Source organism: Cetorhinus maximus, chromosome 3 (assembly GCF_964194155.1).
Source record: "Cetorhinus maximus chromosome 3, sCetMax3.hap1.1, whole genome shotgun sequence".
Taxonomy (NCBI): domain Eukaryota; kingdom Metazoa; phylum Chordata; class Chondrichthyes; order Lamniformes; family Cetorhinidae; genus Cetorhinus; species Cetorhinus maximus.
In genome coordinates this window covers 187,195,554-187,216,206 of record NC_135881.1, presented here as the reverse complement: position 1 = coordinate 187,216,206, position 20,653 = coordinate 187,195,554, and the positions used below count along the sequence as shown (strand labels likewise).

General features: G+C 44.2%; 1 protein-coding gene and 1 long non-coding RNA gene across 3 annotated transcripts in view; one reads left to right on the top strand and one right to left on the bottom strand.

Annotated features, from left to right (window-relative positions):
- Positions 1 to 4,910: 4,910 nt before the first annotated feature.
- On the bottom strand, positions 4,911 to 6,522 carry LOC144679100 (uncharacterized). The gene is made up of 2 exons (XR_013576245.1): positions 6,413 to 6,522; positions 4,911 to 5,276 (listed from the first exon to the last, which is right to left on the bottom strand). It is a non-coding gene; the product is annotated as an uncharacterized LOC144679100 (long non-coding RNA).
- The window catches only part of nkd2b (NKD inhibitor of WNT signaling pathway 2b), a 127,594-nt gene continuing 112,669 nt past the window's right edge, over positions 5,729 to 20,653 (top strand). Inside the window, exons 1-3 of one of the 2 annotated variants that reach the window (XM_078539403.1) lie at positions 5,729 to 5,979; positions 6,151 to 6,177; positions 6,387 to 6,508. In XM_078539403.1, coding sequence (XP_078395529.1) covers positions 5,955 to 5,979; positions 6,151 to 6,177; positions 6,387 to 6,508 — 174 coding nt within the window. In that variant the 5' untranslated portion in view covers positions 5,729 to 5,954. The remainder of the gene's footprint in view (positions 5,980 to 6,150; positions 6,178 to 6,386; positions 6,509 to 20,653) is intronic. The other variant, XM_078539402.1, reaches the window with a different exon arrangement.

Genomic DNA, 20,653 nt, shown 5'->3' with positions numbered 1-20,653 from the left:
CTGCCTGGGATCGTCACTCCTCTTATGCCCGGATCCTTCCTGATGGACTCGGCAAAGGGTTCTATGCAGCACACGAAAAGGACAGGCGAGAGAGGACAGCCCTGCCTGACTCCAGATTTAATCGGAAAGCTATCTGTTTCCCACCCATTGATTGAGACTGCGCTACTGATGTTAGTGTAGAGCAGTTGGATCCAATTTCGAATTCCCTCCCCAAACCCCATTTTGGAGAGCACATCCCCCATGTAGGTGTGCGATATTCTGTCAAAGGCCTTCTCCTGATCCAAGCTGATGAGGCAGGTATCCACACCCCTGTCCTGTACATAGGCAATCGTATCCCTGAGCAGCGCCAGGCTGTCAGAGATCTTCCTGCCTGGCACAGAGCAGGTCTGGTCAGGGTGAATCACCAATTCCAGAGCGGATTTGACCCGGTTGGCGATGACCTTGGACAGAATCTTATAGTCCACATTCAACAGTGAAATGGGTCGCCAATTTCTAATTTCCTCCCTTTCCCCCTTGTGCTTGTAGATGAGGGTGATGATGCCTTTCCTCATGGATTCTGACATGCTGCCGGCCAGGAGCATACTCTCGTACACTTCTAGCAGGTCTGGGCCGATCAAGTCCCACAGAGCCGAATACAACTCCGCCGGCAGGCCGTCGCTTCCGGGGGTTTTACTCTTCTCGAAGGACTCGAGGGCCTTAGTCAGTTCGTCAGGAGTTAGCGGTTTGTCTAGGCTCTCCCGCGTACTGTGGTCTAAGACCTCCGTGATAGAGGACAGGAAGGACTGGGAGGCCGTGCTGTCCGTGGGCTTCACGTCATACAGACCGGCATAAAAGGATTTGCTGATCCTCAGAATGTCGGACCGTGATGACTTTACTGAGCCGTCTTCTTCCTTCAGGCTGCTGATCACAGAGCGCTCTCTGTGTACCTTTTGGAAGAAGAAACGTGAGCACGTCTCATCCTGCTCCACGGAGCGGACGCTGGAACGGAAGATGATCTTGGAGGCCTCCGAGGCAAAGTGCGAGGCTTGCTGGCCCTTCACCTCTTGGAGCTCCTCCTTGACATCGACCCCCATCGACTGCAGCCGGAGCAGATTCTGCATCTTTTCCTGGAGTCGGGACATTTCCCTCTGTTCCTTTCTAGCTTTCTGGGTGCCTTTGCGGATGAAAAACCTCTTGATGCTTCCCTTGATCACTTCCCACCAGTGTGTCAGGGACTCAAAGAGGGGTTTCACGGTTCTCCAACCTTTGTAATCCCTCTTGAGCTCCTCAATGTTCTCTGGGGTCAGCAGTTGCACATTTAGCTTCCATGCCCCCCTGCCCGCCCTCAGGTCTTCCTCCAAGTGGCAGTCCGCCAGTAGGAGGCAGTGGTCAGAGAAGAACACCGGCTTGACGTCGGTGGATCTGACTGTGAATGCACGGGACACAAACAGGAAGTCTATCCTGGAACGAATGGACCCGTCTGGCCGCGACCAGGTGTATCTACGCTGCGCTCCGTCTGCAGGGTTGCTGAAGACGTCGTGCAGCTTGGCATCCTTAACTGTTTCCATCAGGGATCTGGACGTAGCGTCCAATCTGCTTCCGGCCCTGCCGGATCGTCCAGCCGCATCGATGATGCAGTTGAAGTCCCCGCCCAGAATGACCGGCCTGGAGGTCGCCAGCAGCAGTGGGAGCTGCTGAAAAACCTCCAGCCGCTCAGCCCCTTGTGCCGGGCCGTACACGTTAATTAACCGGAGTGGAGCGTTCTTGTACATTACGTCTGCTACCAGGAGTCGCCCGCCCACCACCTCCTTGACCTCGGAGACGGTGAAGTTGCCTCCCCGCAGCAGAATACCCAGGCCGGAGGAACGAGAGTCGTTTCCGCCCGACCAGATCGATGGCCCGTGGGACCACCATCGTGACCATTGCCTGTAGGAGCTGAGGTGCGGTATCGCACACTCCTGCAGAAACAACAGGTCAGCTTTGACCTTGGCTAGGTAGTCCAAGGTCGCAACACATCGCGTAGTAGATTTAATGCTACGCACATTTATGGATACAATCTTTAAACCCATATTAAAGCATTTATTCTCCTACCAAACCCACTGTCTCTGAGAGTCCCAGACCTTTAGTCTGCTCCTTCATACCCGTAGTGAGCTCAAATTCCTTCACTTTGGATGGGCTGAGGTAGATCTCCTTGGCCGTGTTCTGCTCCAGTGGCATCTGGAGGTTCACGTAGTGAGCGGGTTTTGAGATGACCTTTGCTGGAGAAGCTTCTCCAAAACTCACCCCCTCTGGGGGGTTGCTGTTCCCGGCTTCCTGGAGCTGGGGTGCGATGATTGCCTCACTGCTCCCAGATTCCAGGGGCTGTGGTGCACTGGCCTCCTCAGGTTGCAGGCAAAGTTGGGGTGCGCTGGGCTCCTTGTTGTCTCCAATTTTCTGGAGCTCGGGTGTCTCGTCCTCCAACGCCCTGGAGCTTTGCCGCCTCTTCTGTCGGTGCCGCTCTGGCACTTCATCATCCGAAGAGCTGCTGCCCTTGTCATCCGTGTCGGATGGGAGACGCCTCTTGCCGCTTCTCTGGGAAACGCCTTTGCTTCTTCTTCGCTCCCTCTTACTTTTCTTGTTCTTCACCGTCCGCCACTCCCCCTGCTGCTTTTCCACTGCTGCCTCCTCCTCCATTGATTCGCTGTCCTGAGGACTGGAAGGTTCAGGGGGTAGTGCTGTTGATTGGCTCTCTGTTGCCTCAATCTCTTTCTCCACCTTGTCTCTCTCTGTGTCCTCCTTTGTCCCGTTGAGCTCCCTGGGGGCCTTGGTGGTTGGAGTGACACGGAACCTTTCTTCTGCTTCCCCCTGGTCGGCTTTGGCTGCCTGTGCGTAAGTACGGCAGCGTTTGGGGCAGGTCCTGTAGAGGTGACTTGCCTCGCCACACAGGTTGCAGCACTTGGCCTGTTTGCAGTCTTTTGTCTGGTGCCCTTCCTGTTTGCAGATCTTGCAGAGGGAGGCGCTGCAGTTGGCCGCCACATGGCCAGCCTTGCCGCATGAGCGACAATGCTTGGGTTGCCCAGCGTAGACCAGGTAGCCACGGTTTCCCCCGATTGCGAAACTGGAAGGAGGGTGGAAAATGGCTCCCTTACCATCGGTCTTTAGCGTGACCTTAAACAGGCGTTTGCCTGTCCAGATCCCCAAGTCGTCTCGAATCTCGGTGCCGCTCCCCACCTTATCGAAGTACCTGGTGAGGAAGGTGACCACGTCGGCGACAGGGACGAAGGGGTTGTACACATGCACCATCACCTCACGTTCCCGTTGCAACGGCAGAGAAAAGTGCGGCTCCGCCGTCAGGATCTTCATCTCCGGCAGGTCTCTCTTCTCCTCGAACACCCTCAGGAGCCGGACGCAGTCTGCCACTCGCTTGAAAGTCACGTCGAAATAACCACCTTTGCGGGAGTCGTGCAGGGTGAAGATCTCCGTAGCTTGGAAGCCGCACGCCTTCAACAGGATCCTCCTGGTGAAGAAGCCCCGATCCATAGGTGATCCTCCTTCGCTGTGGTTCACCGTGACTCGGACGGTGATAGGTAACCCACGGTATAGATTTGGATTGCGATTGGTTATCGCCCTTCCATCCCGACCTTGCCATGGCAGGACCATGGTGTCGCCCCTGCAACACTTGATCTTAGCCAAAAGGCCGAGAAGCGAAACTGGCTCTGTGCAAATACTTGGTGCCTTGTATGTTGCAACTATGACTCCAAGGTAGCATGCTGTGCTCCATGACACTGACAGCCCTACAGGTGTACTCCCTTTTAGTCACACTGTTGTGCCCTGACAGTATGCAGCTGTGAGGGCCCTGGTCAAGGGTCAACAGTATTGGTACATATGATATATGGGTGGCAAGAGGGCAAGTGGATGGGATAATGAGCACAGCACTATTCATCATTCATCCACCCATTGAGTCTTGGCAACTAACTACATGACTGCATAATATCTGTACCAGGTGGTGGTGGCAACACGATACTACCTCCATGACTGTGTCCTGAGAATCCACCTCACGCTTTCAGTGGTTCAGTACAGAACACTGATTAGGCAGCAACAAGGACAATTCTATCATAGGGAAAGCCCATGATGGGCCAGGGTCAGCTAACATTTGGACAACATTTACAGCTTGGACACCCACCTGACAAGGGAGTGACTCTCCTCTGAGCCACAGGGACTTCACCATTGACGACCTACCTCTCAAATTGACCTTTCTGAATTCCCACTTTTTATCTGCACCCGAGTCATCCAACCTGCACCGGGCCGGTCTCCAACCCCACACTACTTCGGGGCACCCGCCCCAGCTCCTATTCTAGCCCAACCCCCCGAGACCAAAAATCAGAAAATCGGGCAGAAATTTTTAGAGATTCGGTTCATGGAGCTGGGAATTCTCCCATCTCTGCGCACCCAACCAAGGAGCGAAAATCTTGGCCTTAAGTGGTTAAATACCTGGTGATCTGCACAAACAGCAAGGTGCCAAATGTCTTTAAGGGGAAGCAGAGTTTGCAGCTTTCTCTAGGGGTACATTGGCCAGAACCTAATTAGATTTGATATAAAAACTGAAAAGGAGACAGAACAGCCACTGATAAATGTACTTTACTGGAGCCAATTTCAACAAATTAAAAAGGGAAGTAGTCCCGATATACTGGGAAAAAAAGATATCAGACCATGGGAATTGTTTAAACTGGAAATGATTATAAAATGAAGCTTCACACAATTAAATTTACAATTGATGGATGTACACAAACGCACTGGTCAATAACACACAGATAAATTTGTACAAAAAAAACATACAAGTAAAATCAAATACTTCTTCACTAACAAGCAGACATAAACAAATGCATTTATAAATAACACAGATGTAAGTACATTGGTAACTAACACTCAAGTGCTGACAAAGACATTAAAAGTTAACTGTTGCAGCCCAATTCATTTAAATATAAAAGAGATACATCCATACAACTAACAGGAAGATACATATAAATGCAGTATTATGATGATAAACCCTCTCCTCTCCCTATCCAGCGACTGTGAGGTCCACGTTCTGTATCCAATGCCTTTTGCTGCAGACGCATTGGCCTCTGAAGGACTCGAAACGTTAACTCTGTTTCTCTCTCCACAGATGCTGCCAGACCTGCTGAGTTTTTCCAGCATTTTCTGGTTTTCATGACCTCTGCAGCACTTGGGCTCCTTCGCCTCAGGTCAAGGTTTTAAAAAAGTTTATGTTAAGATATGTTCAGATGCATTAGTATGGTTTTTGTGAAGAGAGCTCTGACCTGTTAAAAGATGAAATAAGCCACTATTATGATTTTTAAACAAACTGTCAATCTATATTGGTTGGCGTTTGGAATTAAAAAAAGCATGACTTTTATACCAAATCTCTCGTTTATCCCATGATCTGTCATACTGTGGGATTGGCAATAACTGTAATTGGAAAGTTTTTCAAAGAATGGCATGGGCATGACGGGCCGAATGGTTTGCTTCTGTGCTTTGTGATTCCGTGACTACATTCAAACAATCTTGAGAAAAGTCACAATTCTGGTCCCTTTTAAAGATAATCGTTTAACATGTGGTGCTGATGCATATTGGAGCAGTTGGGTAGAAATCAGCATTCGACTGATCGCGTCTACAAGAGTAAAGTGGTTGGAGCTCAGGATTCAAAGAGAAGTCTTGCCTCCCACTTTTAAGTGCCGCTGAGTGTAAGCTGCAGGTTTTTTAATGTGGTGTTAGTGAGAGGGGAGAGCTATGCATTAAGAGCCTGCCTCGGTTCTCTGCCCCAGTCGCTCGGTGACAGCTCTATAAAGGTTTAGCTGAGGGAGAGCTTTCTTTGTAATTGTGGGATTGTTTTACTTTTCTCCCTCGCTCTCTCCCCGGCAAAGTAAAGCATTACAATAAAACTCCAAATGCTTTTCTCGGCGTGGAAGCGAAGGAGAGACTATTAGCAATTGCTGAAAATGGGCAAACTTCAGTCAAAACATGGTAGGCAAATTAAAACTCACCCCACGGCTGCACACACGTGGGGGTCGGTTCATATTTTTCACAGGGTGTTTTTTTTTGGGGAGGGGAGTGCGATTAAAATGAAAATCGTGAGCGTTGCTAACTTTTTACATTTATTTTTTTTTTAAATTATGGGTCGATTGAAACTGACAGCATGCAAGAGGAGAGAAAATCCTGAAGGTGAGATACTGTCTTTAAGTGATCTTACTGATCGATGATAATGAAATTCAACTTTGGTGTTAATTCTATGATTTGATGGTCCCCTTCCTTCTAAATTGTGTTTTAATTAAACTTTCCCACTCTTAAGCTCTTTTGTGAATATGTCTTCAGTTCTCACCGTTATTTTTTTGCACCCACCACCCCCCCCCCAAAAAAAAATGTGTTTGCAGGAGACAGTTTCGTGGTGAATGCCTACCTGAACCGCCGGGGTTTGGATGAGTTTGAACGGCAGAGGACTTCGAACGGTATCCTGGAGCCGGCGAAACTGCGGGGATACCGACCCTTCTCCACGGTAATTGACATGATTTCCCCCTCCCCTAACATGAGTGTTCCGAGATACAGTCATACACCCCACCCCCACCCCCATCCCCATCCCCAATACATAACATCCCAGGGAGAATGCAGTACACGGGGACCAGCCTCTCAGAGCAAGCAGGAGCTTTTCACCACTCTCCAACATGCTTTTAGATTATCGCAAAAATTGCATTGACGAGCCCCATCTCTAATTTTATGCTTTAATTTGGGGGTGGGGGGTGAGGTGAGGGTTATTCCCTATCAGTAACAGGGAGTAAGTGTCTTTAAATCTGTATGTTTGCCGAATACATCGGAATCTGGGCTTGTCCTTACTCGCCACTTGCACTGAGGAGGTGTTGAAGTTTGATCTTGAGCGCTGTCTTTCCCATTCTCAGTTGTTGAGATCAAACGGAGCGGACGGTAACGGGGGGCGGGGGAGCTGAGAGGCGACTTGGGGATATCCTCCTATCTGGATCCAATTGATAAGGACACTCGACTTTCTGGGCAGGTTTATTTCACTTCCACACTCTGCGTTTGAACTTTGGCTATCTCCAATGGGACGATCCTTCCAATGGGAGCCACCAGCTCCCGCATAATACTAGTTAAATCGGAATGACCTAGAAATTCAATGTGAGCTAACGAAATAGCAACTTTAAGCTGACCCCAGAATCATTTAAATTGTAGGGAAACAATTTAATCAGCAGATTTGCATGGAGTGAGTCTCAACATCTTCTTCCCATACTGTTTCCATAGCAAAGTAGTGTTGCACATTCATGAAAGGCTGGGTAGTGTCTTAGAAGACTTCTGTTTAATTTTTAATACAGGTTCAAACATTGATCTTTTTTTCTCAGTTTTGAATAAGAGACAGAAATAACATTCGTAGGGCTACTGCATTTGGCTTTCCTCCCTTTTGTGGGATTTATGATCTCTTTTTCATTATTATGGGGAGGTATTAAGGGAAAACCAACTTGCCACAGAGGGGTTTGCCCACACTCTTATCTTCAACCTCTCTCTGTCTCTCCCTGTATTTCCCCCTCCCTTTCTTTCCAAACCCACCCCCTTTAGTTTTGCCTACTTTGCAAGACTTGTGAGTGGATGGCCAGTGATCTGAGAGAATAAGTGGCTAACTAAGCTTAAAAAAAACAAGGGGAAGACACACACTGAGAAATATTTTTGCGGTGTAAACACCATTCAGTAGCTGCATATTGTGACTGGGTTGTTCCAGCAAGGAGTAAACCTTTCTTAAAACTTTTTTGATAATACTGCTAACATACTTTATGAAGTGTTGATTTTTGAGAACACCAATCCATGTGTTCAGAATCTGGCAAAGAGATTTGTGTTTGAGTTGATTTTGATTGGAAAAAGATGCCTTGCTTCCTTCATGTAGAAGTTGGTGTATTGTGCAAATGTGATGCGGTGGGGTGGGGAAACCTGGTTAGTCAAGGGTTGCTTGGTTCATTTTAAACCCAGTCGGAATACATGTTATTATGGGATGGAACTGGTTGGACTTTTTTTTATATGTAATCAGTGAAGTGTAATAGAGGGCAAGTAATATTTTCACATGGATGTACTTTGGGTTTTTCTTAACTAGGATATCAGTAAAGTATGCTTTTCCAGTGTAAAAATGTGACACTTAGTCCACTGAACTATATGAAAAAGCCTAGCAATAGAATTAAGATATTTGCCTTTCCGATTTACTTGAAAACGTTAGGAGAGAGCATCTTGAGGTATATAATATTAGAGGGGAGCAATCTGAGAGAGTGGAAGTTCTTTGGCTCGTTCTCCCAGTCTGTGGATACCATACAATCAACATAGGAATTGCAACACAAAAATCAGCCCATTCAACCCAACCAGTCCATCTTGGCGCTTATCCTCCATATGAGCAGCTGTCCTTTACCCTCTTTCCTATCTAACCTATTCTTAAATGTTATCATAGTCTTTGATTGATTCATTCATTAAATCTGATGGCACACTCCACAGCCCCAGAACTCGCTCTTTTTTAAAAAAAGAAAAGCTTCTCCAGCTCTCTACTCTCTTGTGTTTTATTTTTTAATCTACATTCCTGTTGTTCCAGACCCCTCAACCACTGAAAACACAATTTGTATCTACTTTATTCCTTGCTTCATAATTGTAAATATTTCTATCAAATCATGTCTGTGATCACCTCTGTTTGAACAGACCTTTCCAGTCTTTCTTCATATTTCTGTGTCCTCATATCAGGCAGAATTGCAGTGAATCTTTACTCTCTCTCGCCACAACATCTTACTTGTAGTGTGGAGCCCCTAACTGTACACAGTTTTCCAATTTGTGGTCTTAAAGATTTTATATAGATTCACCATGACATCCCAACTTGTACCTCTTGCCTTAAAACCCTGTATTTAACTTGCTTTTTTATGGCCTAATCCATTTGAGGGGCTGATTTTTTTTTTTGTGTGTCTGCTGAAGACATAAACCCCAAATCCTGCTCCTCTACATCACCCAACTTTCCCCCAACTCCAAGTGTAATTACTACTTTTTATTAACCAATATGGGCCACCTTACATTTACTGATATTGAACTCCATTTGCCATTCTATTCCCCATGTCACCATCTTATCAATACCCCCTTGCAGCTTTGTTTTATCCTCTGTTCCTATGCTTTCTACTTTGGTATCATCCAGAAATTGAGACACCACTCCCTCTAGTCCATTATATAGATCATTAATGTACACGTTGAACAGGAGCATGCTTGGAACTGAACCAATACTGACCACCAAACTGTTCCTAATTCCTACTCTGTACCCTGATGACCTGTTTTTAATCCTGTTTTTTACCTTTCCCCTAATTCCATAACCCTTAATCTTCTGAACAATCTCCTGTTTTGTACCTTGTCAAAGGCTTCCTAAAAGTTCATGTAAACCACATCCACTGCATTTCCCCAATCCACTGTAATGATACACTGAAATCTTACAATAGCATTTGATAAATATTGTGACAGAGAGCACTGAGCTAATCCAAGACATTGAGGTGGTCAAATTAGCTATCCATCTGAATTCACATTCCTCTAGAGGCCACAGTTCATAGGTTGGCATTATCAAACTGCAAAGCAGTAAATCATAAATGACAAGTTACTGCTGCTGAGTCAGTTGTATTTCAAATGATGGATAACCACTATGCAGAGTCTCTGTGCTACAAAATGTGACAGCCCATTGCAAGCACTTCATTTGTCAGTTGATTGGCAGAAAAGTGGTGATCAATTTCAGTTTGCTTATGTAATGTGCTCCTATGAGGCAGGAGTTGGTTGGTGTGTGGAGGGTTCAGGAGGGGCACTGAGCTTTCTTCAGGGCTCTCTGTCAATTTCAACCATGAGAAATGCTCCAGGCTTGAGAGAGCTGTCTAGCAAGTGGATGCCTTTCAGGCCTGGCTCCGTGTATGGCCATGCACACATGGAAATCATCCTTGCCAGATGGAGGACATTTGACTGAAAACTGAGTCAAATCAGAAGCAAAATGCTTGTCTACTGATTTGGGCTTGTTATATATGTTCTGTAATGGGTTTGGTTCTGATTCTTGAATTATACCTGATTTTAGCTATTTTGTTTTTGCTGTCAAGGTCTCTTGCCTGACTCTACCTCTCACCTTTGTGCATGCCTATGCAGCAAGGATCAATAGATAGCGATCATTAATGAAGTCTGGCTGATTTTGTTCCTCCACCCCCACCCCTGACCCCCAATAATAATGGGGTTAGTTTTGCTGCCTCTGCTTCTCTTTATTCCTATCTAAGACTTGACTCAGATTTGACTGGAAATTGTTCCTGTAATCTTTCTGACTTTCATAACGCAGCTGTCCACTTGATTAAGCTTGCTGAACCATTGGAAGAACCCTAACCCTATCTTTTACTAGGACCTGCTTTGCTTCATGACCTTCACTATGGAATATCTCCCAAGCAAGAGATTTGTCACTCTTCCACTCTTCAAACTACTGTTTCACAATTTCTCCTCCCTTACATTTTGCTTTGATATTGGCTATTTGTCTTTCCCTTGTCAGCTGGGCCCAGTTGATTAGTAAGCTCTCTGGGCAGGGGAGGGCCAGTTCAGTCTAGAGGGTTGGTTAAATTAGAAGGCTAGAGTGTGATGCGGAATGACTCCAATGGTGCAGGTTCATTCCTGGTGCTGGCTGTGGTAGTTCTGGCGACCTGCCTCTTTGCCTTGCCCCATGCTTGTGGAATGGTGTCCCTCCAATTATATACAGTAAAATTTCTGTTACCTAGTGTGCTCTGGGAATGCGTGCTGCCGATTTAATCAAAAATGTTGGTCAATGGGGACTTACCACAACACGCTTTGATTTTTGTATAGAAAATTATTGATGTATGCCTATCTATGTCATCAGCTCTCTACCTCACTACCAACCCTGCTGCCCCCCACACCCCCATCCCCCACTCCCCTCTTGTGTGTGTGAGATGAGGTAGTCCAGTACATCTTGTGTAAGATGTGACCTGCTTTGGCCATCACTACTTCCGGGTTCCAGCATTCTCTCCAAATCCACCTCTGGCTCTGCAACACTGAGGCATCGGGTCCTTTAAAGACCAATTGTTTCTCTTTCTAATCCTTTGTGGGCTATGGCTAACTACCTGTTATCTTACCTAAGTCAATGAAGCATGAAATGGAGCAGAGCATAAACATCAGTCTGAGCTGAATTCACTCTGTTGTTCCCAGGCTGGTTAGGTTAAAATGACTTTTTTCTCTCCCCAGTAATATGTACCATCCTTGGCTTATGGCATGATGCCCAAAGTAGATCTTTTGGTGAGGTTGCATTCACTGTCCTGGGATCTGAGTACATCTTCACCTCTAATATGATGACACTGCCACTTTAAACTAAATAAATCCAGCTTTTTATTCTTCAGCATAAAATATAGAGCTAAGTCAGTACTTTGAAATTCCTAGGCATAGATTCGTTTTTAACTTTAGTGAGTCTTATTTTACTTTTTAAGGCAATTTTTTTCTCATCTTCATTTGTTCCAAATATGTTGAAGGTGGGGACTACTTGCTGGGTTTAGTTACAAGAACACCTATCTGACTCTGGTACCCTGGTCAAGTACCCATTCTTCATGTTGGCAGGCTGTTTGACAGTTGGAGTGTTATAGTCCAATCTGATCTTATTTTCAACTCGCACCTATACACTTCATAGAGATCATGGGATGCTTACTAGGACCAAAATTCACATCCTCATTTTTCTGTTGCTTTTTTTCCCTTCTATCCCCAACCCAATAGTGCTGCAGCAAGTTGTAATGTCTCCCCTGCTATTCCACCAACTCTGCCTAAGACTTGAGATCAAACATAGGATTGCACTGGTCTGTATGGATAAGCTACTCCTTCTCATAACAAACTGAGTCATTACAAGAATTGTCTGTGTATTGTGTTGATTGCTAAAACCATATTACATAAGTGCACTACAAATGCAAGTTAGCCAGGACCTCATTTAAAAAAAAAATTAAAATCCTAATCTTACTGGAGGAGTTGGCACTTGGACTTTAAATGGGTCATCAGTCAGCAGCAAGGAGCATGTTTAGCCACTACCATTTTTAGCCCTTGTGACTAGAAACTGATGATGGGGAGGCAGTGGCATAGTGGTATTGTAGTGGTATTGTCACTGACTAGTGGTATTGTATTATACTGGAATTGTCACTGACTAGTGTTCCAGAGACCCAAGATGCCAGATGGTGAATCCCACCATGGCAGATGGTGAAATTTGAATCCAATAAAAATCTGGAGTTAAAAGTCTGATGACCATAAAACCATTGCCAATTGTTGTAAAAACCCATCTGGTTCAATAATGTCCTTTAGGGAAGGACATCTGCTGTCCTTACCTGGTCTGGCTTACATGTGACTCCAGACCCCACAGCAATGTGGTTGACTCTTAAATGCCCTCTGAACAAGGGCAATTAGGGATGGGCAATAAATACTGACCTAGTCCGCAACACCCACATCTTATTGAATGAATTAAAAAAAAATGATGACTCAATTGTTAGCGAGCTTGTCATGGAGTCAGAAGGTTGTGAGTTTTAAGTCCTACTCCAAAGACTTGAGCGTAAAACCCAGGTTGCAATGCTGAGGAAGTGCCGCACTGTCTTCCAGTGAAATGTTAAACTGAAATCACATCTGCCCTCTCAACTGCACTATGTGAAGGAGAGAAGTGGAGTATTTTTTCCCTGGTGTCCAGACCAATATTCATCCCTCAACCTAACATCTTAAAAAAACTAGATGATTCTGCCACTTTATCATGTTGTTGCTTGTAGCACCTTGCTTCACAGGCAATAAATTACTTTAGAAGTGTATTCATTGTGGGCAGATTGGCTGCTACATTACAACAGCAAGTTCCCACAAACAGCAAGATAACTGATCATAAAAGCAAAGAACTGCGGATGCTGGAAAACCAAAACAAAAACAAAAACACCTGGAAAAACTCAGCAGGTCATGAGGACTCAAAACGTCAACTGTGCTCCTCTCCACTGATGCTGCCAGACCTGCTGAGATAACTGGTCATCTTTAATGATGGTTGGGGAATAAATATTGGCTGGGAAATTTTTTATGTTTTGTAGTTGCCTACATCAGTTATATTTTCTATAAAGAAAGATGGCATATTGAGAGTGTAAACAAAAATAAGAAAGAGAAAGAAAAATAGGAAAGAAGGTAAATGGTTATAGATGAGATGTACAAACCAGAAAAATGAAGAATGGAGGAACAAACACAAATAAAACAATTGCTATCTTGGGTCTTGTTAGTTTTAGAAACATTTTAAAACATTTTCAACATGTATTCTGCAAGAAAATGCAACACACCAGTAAGACCTTCATAAGTCCGACTGAAAGAGAGCCCATATGGTATTTGCATACGTCTGTTAGTGTGTATAAAGGAGAGATCTTATCAGTACCTCCTGACTGCTTTCTTTAGAAATAAGTTAACTCTCAAATCCAGGTCGAATTTTGACTTTGCATTAGGATTTGGTCCAAGTTTGAAGCTGTTTTTAATTAAAAATCACAATCTAAATGATGGGAACTTCAAGTTGCAAGTTTTCAAAATCATCATGCTCTGATGCAGTTTTAAACTGGTTCCATAGAAAATTGGTTTGTTTCTAGTCAGTGTAAACTGCATTTGATTGAAGTCTATGGTACTTTGCCTTTTTTTTAAATCAGCCTGTCTTTGCCTTTTGGCACTGTCTCTACCTTTCAAGACCTTCATTATGCACTCTTCCCAAGATCTCTATGCTAGAATCATAGAATAGCACAGCACTGGAGGGCAGTTGGTCCTTTGAGTCTGTGCAAGCTCTTTCAACAAGCAATTCCACTAGTCCCATTACCCTGCTCTTTCCTTAAAGCTCTGCAGTTTCTTTTTCTCCAAGTATTTATCGAATTCCCAATGAAAGGATTTTATTGATTCTGTTTTAACCACCCTATCAGGCTGCGTATTCCAAATTCTAACCACTCATTGGGTAAAACAAAATAGTTTTTCCTCATTTTGCCTCTGCTTAAATCTGTGTCCTTTTGACTATTGACAACTCAGCCAATGGAAACAATTTTTCTTTAATTATGCTATCTAAACCTGTTACAACTGTAAACACCTCTACAAATGTCCACTTAGCCTTGAAGCAGAAAAATCCAGCTTCTCCAATCTGTCCACATAACTGTACATCCTCATCCCTGGAACTGTTCTAGCAAATCTCCTCTGTACCATCTTCAAAACCTCCATGTCCTTCCTAAACTGACCCAGAAGTGGACATACATACTCCAGCTAGGATCAAACTATTATCTTATATAGGTTTAGCATAACTTCCTTGGGTTTTGTACTCTATCCATTATTTATAGAAGTCCAGGGTCCCATATGCTTTATTTACTGCTTTTTGGATCTGTCTCGCCATCTTCAAATACCTCCAGGTCTAATTCTTCTCTCACTGCCTTAAAACCGCACCATTTAGTATGTATTGTTTCACCTCATTCTTCCTACCGATATATATTACTGCTGCATTAAATTTCAACTGCCAAGTATCTGCCCATTCCATCAGTCTATGTCTATGTCTTTTGAAGTCTATTCCTATCTTTCTCACTATTTACTCCACCTCCCAACTTTGATGTTAGCTGCAAATTTTGAAGTTGTGCCCTGTACATCAAGTCAAAGTCAATAATGTGCATCAAAAAGTGGTGCTAATATTGAACCTCGGGGAAAACTCCACTGTATACCTCCCTCCAGTCTGAAAAAACGTCATTCACCACATCTTTTCTATCCCTCAGACAATCTTGTATCTGTGCTGCTACATTCCCTATTGTTGCATGGGCTTCAATTTTGCCAACAGGCCTGATATGAGGTACTTTATCAAATGCCTTTTGAAAGTCTATATACACAACATCAACAGCACTGCCCTCATCCATCATCTGTCACCTCAACAAAAGTCAACTTAGTAAGTCAAATGCAATTTGCTATTAATAAATCCATGCTGGCTCTCCTTTATTAATCCATGCTTGACCAAGTGGCGGTTAGTTTTGTCCTGGATAATTGTTTCTAGAAGCTTCCCACTACTGATATTAAACTGACTGGGCTATAATTGCCAGATTTACCCTTTTTTTTGGACAAGAGTGTAACATTTGCAATGCTCCAGTACTTTGGCACCACCTCTGTATCTAAAGAGGATTGAAAGATTGTGGCCAGCAGCTCTGCAATTTCTGTCCTAACTTGCCTCAACAACCTTGGACATATCCCATCTGGACTTATCCACTTTTAAGGCCTGAATTTTTCGGATAGCAGGGGCTTGCCTCCCGCCATCCGAAGAGTCGGTAGGGAACACATCCCCGCAGCCAATTTATACTCCAACGAGCGTTGATCGGCTGCAGGTAGGACTTCCGCCCCTCACTCGGGAGGAAGTCCCACCTTGGAGAGCTGCCAGCTAAACTGATTGGCTGGCAGCCTCCAGTCCCTGCAGCGACAGCGCTGCAGTGGACAGAAGAGGAACTACACCAACCTGCCTGAGCCTAAGTGCAGGAGCCAGAGGACAAGGTAAGTGTAAGGGGTCCCAGGGTGAGGAGGGTAGGGAAGACCTAGGGGGGTCGATTGGGTTTTGGGGGAAGAGGCTGGGGTGGCGAGGGAGGTCCAGAGGTCACCAGGCCTTAAGGGGAGGGTGCCCCCAGTCAGAAGGGGCTTCTGATGGAAGTACCTATCCCCCTTCCCACCCAAGATATAACTTTGATTCCTTCTGGCCTTCCCCATGGAGGTTCAATGTTCCCATCGGCCTAAAAATTGAGGCTGGGCGGGAAGTGGCTGTGTGGTTGAGTGGGCAGGAACCTGGAGGGAATTCCATCTCTGCAATTTCACACTACCAGACCCCCCTACTCCAGCTAAAAACCTGCCATGGGGGGAGGGGGTGTAAAATTCAGGCCTAAGTACTATTAGCCTTTCTAGTACCTCTTTATTTTTTATCATATCCTGTATCCTGACAATTTCCTCATTTACTATAGCTTTGGCAAAGCCCTCTTCATTGGTAAATATCAATGCAATGTATTCATTTAATACCTCAGATATGTCCTTTGCTTCCTCCAATAGTTCTCCATTTTGGTCCCAAATTGGCCCCACTGCTCCTGTGACAATCCTCTTGTTCTCTAGCTCCTGCTGCTCTATCTCCAATTCTGTTTCTTTCCAAAATCTTGGGGCACATTCCTTTGCAACCAAGCCTTCACCATTCCTTGTTGTAGATCTCTTCCAATCAAGTTACTGCCTTGCCCATGGCACTACTCAACTTTATAACATTCATGTGTGACTTAGGGCCTCATCTTCATCACTATAGACTGCTTCACCTTCCTCTGTCTCTCTCTTCAATCCACTTTGATGGACAGGACACTGGCCTGTCCAGGTTCTGCTCATGGTTGTCACAAAATGGCAAATCCATTGCTTCCAAGCAGCTTCTCCTCTTTCAACATGGTCCTTAATGGATCAATCCTAGTTTACTTCCTCCTCTGCATTTGTTCACATGTCTTCCATCAGTCTGCACTGCCTGTTGCCTGCCCGCTTGATAATGAAAACTGAATGAATCAAACATTCTGCCCACTTAAACAATCCCCTTCACCTGCTGAATTTAATTCTGGCCTCGACTTCAGTTACCTCCCTCCCCTCGGGCTGAATTCTGAGGTGCACTGACCGCAAGTTCAGCTTCCTTCGCTACAACCAGCCTTTTGGGAAATTGCCTGACTGAGTGCAACACATTTGTGCCCCCATTGCTGTGAAGATCGTAGGTGATTTCACATTAAGGCTCTTTCTTTAATGTTGTCTTAGCCAGCTTCAACACTCCACGCATTATAAATCATCAAAAAAAAACTGCAGCCTGCATCCTTGCCCACACTGTATTCCTTTCACTCTGTTTTATACAAGTTCCACTAGCTCTCCATGCCTCAACGACATCCTCCGACCCCCTCCTTGGCTTGCCCCACTTGAGCCTGCATCTCATGTGGAACATCTGTCCCTTTTTTCCCCTCAACAACTAGCTATTCTTTGTCCTCTCCTTACTTTACTCCACAATTGGTGGTTGCTCATGGAGCCTTCATGTCTTATCTCAACTCTGTGTGAGACAGCGGGAGATTGCCTGTGTCTCTTTGTGAACTCTTACTTTAAGTTGGTGAAAAAAAGCCTTTGACCTGCCAACCATAAGAAGGCTCCGATCAAACAACAGTCTACCATTTTCCTTGGGAGGCACAAATAGATGTCAAAGTCCTTACTCCAGACTTATGCCTACTTTTAGAACTGTAGGCAGAGTCCATCCTCTCATGATTAAATTAAACCTGAATAGACATCAATATTGAAACAAGCCTAAGACATATGTCAACAAATGTGATCATTTCATTAATTGGGACTTGTGGGCTTTCCCACCTTTGATACCCTTAATAATTTGCATAATTAAGCAGTGCAGATGCTGACACTTCTGTAGCTGAATCACTGCACCCTATTCCTTTTGAGAAACCTGATAGTAACCCAAATTTAACCCTTGAATGTTGATCCTAGAAACAAATACAAATTGAAACAAAAACTCGAGGGAAAAGTCCTTATTTGGAGGCACAACGATTATGATCAAAGTCATGTTCCAGTGTTACTATAGATCTAGTGCTCCTCCCTCACTGTCAGCCATGTCTTAGCCATAGCACACTCACCTCCACACCAGATGGTTGTGGGCTTAAAGTCCCCCACTCCAGAGATTTTGAACACAAAATCTAAGTTGACACTCCCAGCACAGTACTGAGGGATCTCCTGACACTATTTCAGAGAACAGGGAAGATTTCGTTGGTATCTCAAGCAAAGCCACTAAAGCAGATTACCAGGTCATGATCACGTTACTGCTTGTGGGAATTTGGTGTGCGCTAACTGGCTGCTGCATTTCCTACATTACAACAGTGACTACATTTCTATAATACTTCATTGGCTGTAAAGTGCTTTGGGATAGTGAAAGGTACTATAGAAACGGAAGTCTTTCTTTCACTGCCAGGTAGGAAATCTGCTTCAAGAAGGGTTTGACTTTTCAAACTATTGTATGGTCTTGAATTCAACTCAGTCATCTAAACATAGAAGACTGTGAAAATCTGCTCTTGTCTGTGAAAGGGTGAACACTTAAGATGCACATTGGGGATTCGGCATCAGTAAACAATACTGGGGGAACGTGCTCAGATTAAATCTCAAATGCAACCTGCAGTGAATGAGGGAATTTGTAACTCCCGAGTACAACTTTTTTTTTTGACCAGAGCTTCAAATGAATTCTAGACCCTCATGTTGCTGACCTTTTCCGGAGATTTTACCTTTGTTTATGTATCAGTTAGTGCTGAATTTTGTTGTTGTTGTATTGATAAGCAAATAAGGCTGATGAGATAGCTGTAAGTCCATGAAAAAGGGTCTTTCTTTTTAAGGCGACTTCCATGTCTGAATGTTACTTCTGTTTTCATAATTAAAATGTTTCGTGTCTCTGTGCGGTCACCATTTTTCTGACCAGCTTGGTCAATGATGTACTTTGGCCAAATATTAATTTGTTAATTTTCTACATGTGTACTGTATTGTGAGCAGGAATTTTGCATTAGTTTATGGGCCTGTGTTTTATATTTGCTGCCCATCTTTAGACCCTACGGCAGCATGCAATTAGTTCAGTGTCAGGTTAATGTGTATGCAAAGTTGCAATTCGCTGGAGATGATTCATGTTGCTAAGTCAGGCATTCCTTGTTTAGAAAGTTCTGGGTCTCAAGTATTAAGGGAAGAATTGTGTCTATATAACGTCTATCAGAGCCTCTGGATGTCCCAAGGTGCTTAGCAACCAATAATGTCATCACTGTTGAAATGTAGAAAATGCAGCAGCCAGTTTGCAAGGTCCCACAAATAGCAATGAGATGAAATGGCATAACCTGTTTTAATGCTGTTGGTTAAGGAATATATGGGCCAGGACACCGGGGGAAGCTCCCTGCTGTTCTTTGGCATACAGTAGTGCTGGGGAATCTTTTTACATCCACAAGAGTGAGCAGGCGGAGCCATTGTTTTAACACCTCATCTTGGACCATAGGAACAGGAATAAACCATTTAGCCCCTGTTCTGCCTTCAGTGAGATCCTGGCTAATCTGCAACCTAACTCGATATACCCTCCTTTCCCCACATCCCTTAATATCTTTGGCTAAAATTAAAAATCTTATCAATCTGAGTTTTAAATGAACAATTGATCTAGCATCAGTTGCCACTTGTGAAAGAGAGTTCCAAACTTCATCTGAAAGGTTTTGCTTCTGTCAACACAATACTTTCTTAGTACTGCAACCTGGATTTTAGGCTCCAGTGTCTGGAATAGGACTTGAACCCTCTCTTGATTTTTGTTGAGGTAGTTAGGTGATCAATCAGCCATGATCTCATTAAATGCCAGTGGAATAGGCTCAAAGGGCTACATGGCTTGCTCCTGTTCCTGTGACTCAAACAGTGTTGACAAAATCATTTTTTTTCTGTCATGAAGAGTACTATATTGTAAGTGATCTCCATAGACCGTAGTTCATTCTGTATACTACAGAAAGCCCTGTATTAGCTGGGTTGTTGTACATTCATTACTCTAGTGGTCCATCACCAGTGAAGAGCTTGCTCTTTATATGTGTTTGTCAATTCTGTTTGGACCCAGAGATGTCAAGCCCATTGAATATTTACATTTGGAGCTTGTTTACTTCTGTTATTGGAGACTAGGAGCAATGTAAGAGCGGGGAGCCAGTTCATGACATCAGTCCCTTGTAAGCCTGAAGAGAAATTCTGTGCAGTGAACTACCATTGTGTTTGTTTCTTGGTACCTTTCTCTGAATGCTTGGCGTCATTCCACATGGCTTGTCCACTATTCAAAAAATAATTACTGCTCCAAGTTGTCATTTTAATCTTCCTCACTCCGAAAAAGACTTGCTCTGAATCCCCTCTTTGTCTCATATGATTGTGCAGATGGGAGGCACAATGTGGGCCCCTTAAATGCCATTATCATCACTGTTCATGACAGTTTGTTCATGACTGTTCCTTCATAAATACCATTACTAAATGGCTTGTAGTAACCCTCCAGATGTGAAAGCACTTGCATTAATCAACTTGGATGCATTAATCAATTTGGAAGTCTTGTAATATAACTTTCTTCCTTTCTCTCTTTTTCTCATCTCCACCCTTTTGACCAGCTTCTTATTATCTTTTACATCTTTTTGCAAGTTTTTAAACAAATGTGAAAAGGAAATGTGGTGTTTTCCACTCTTTCCACCCCCCTGCCCCTGCCACTACCACAATGGCTAATGTGTTAATATTGTTAAGTAGTATGAAGGAACAGTAGTACAGTGACTTTATTAGGATATATTTGAGAAGGGGATGAGGGTGTTTTTCTCAAGCTGTCGGGTAATTGGATTCCACAGCTGCTTCACATAAACATCAAAGAGCATTGAGAGGAGAATTATTCTGGGTTGCTCCATCACTTGAATGACAGTGTCTGGCCCAGAACCATCTGCTCCACCTTCTCATCCAGAAAGTTTGTGGAGTTTAAATTAAAGACTTCGGGTTGGGTGGAGGAGAGACTTGTGTGTTTCGTTTGTAGGATTAGTCTTCCTCTGCGTTAAGCTTTCATACTTTTTTATTATGTTGAAAGAGATTTTTGTATTTG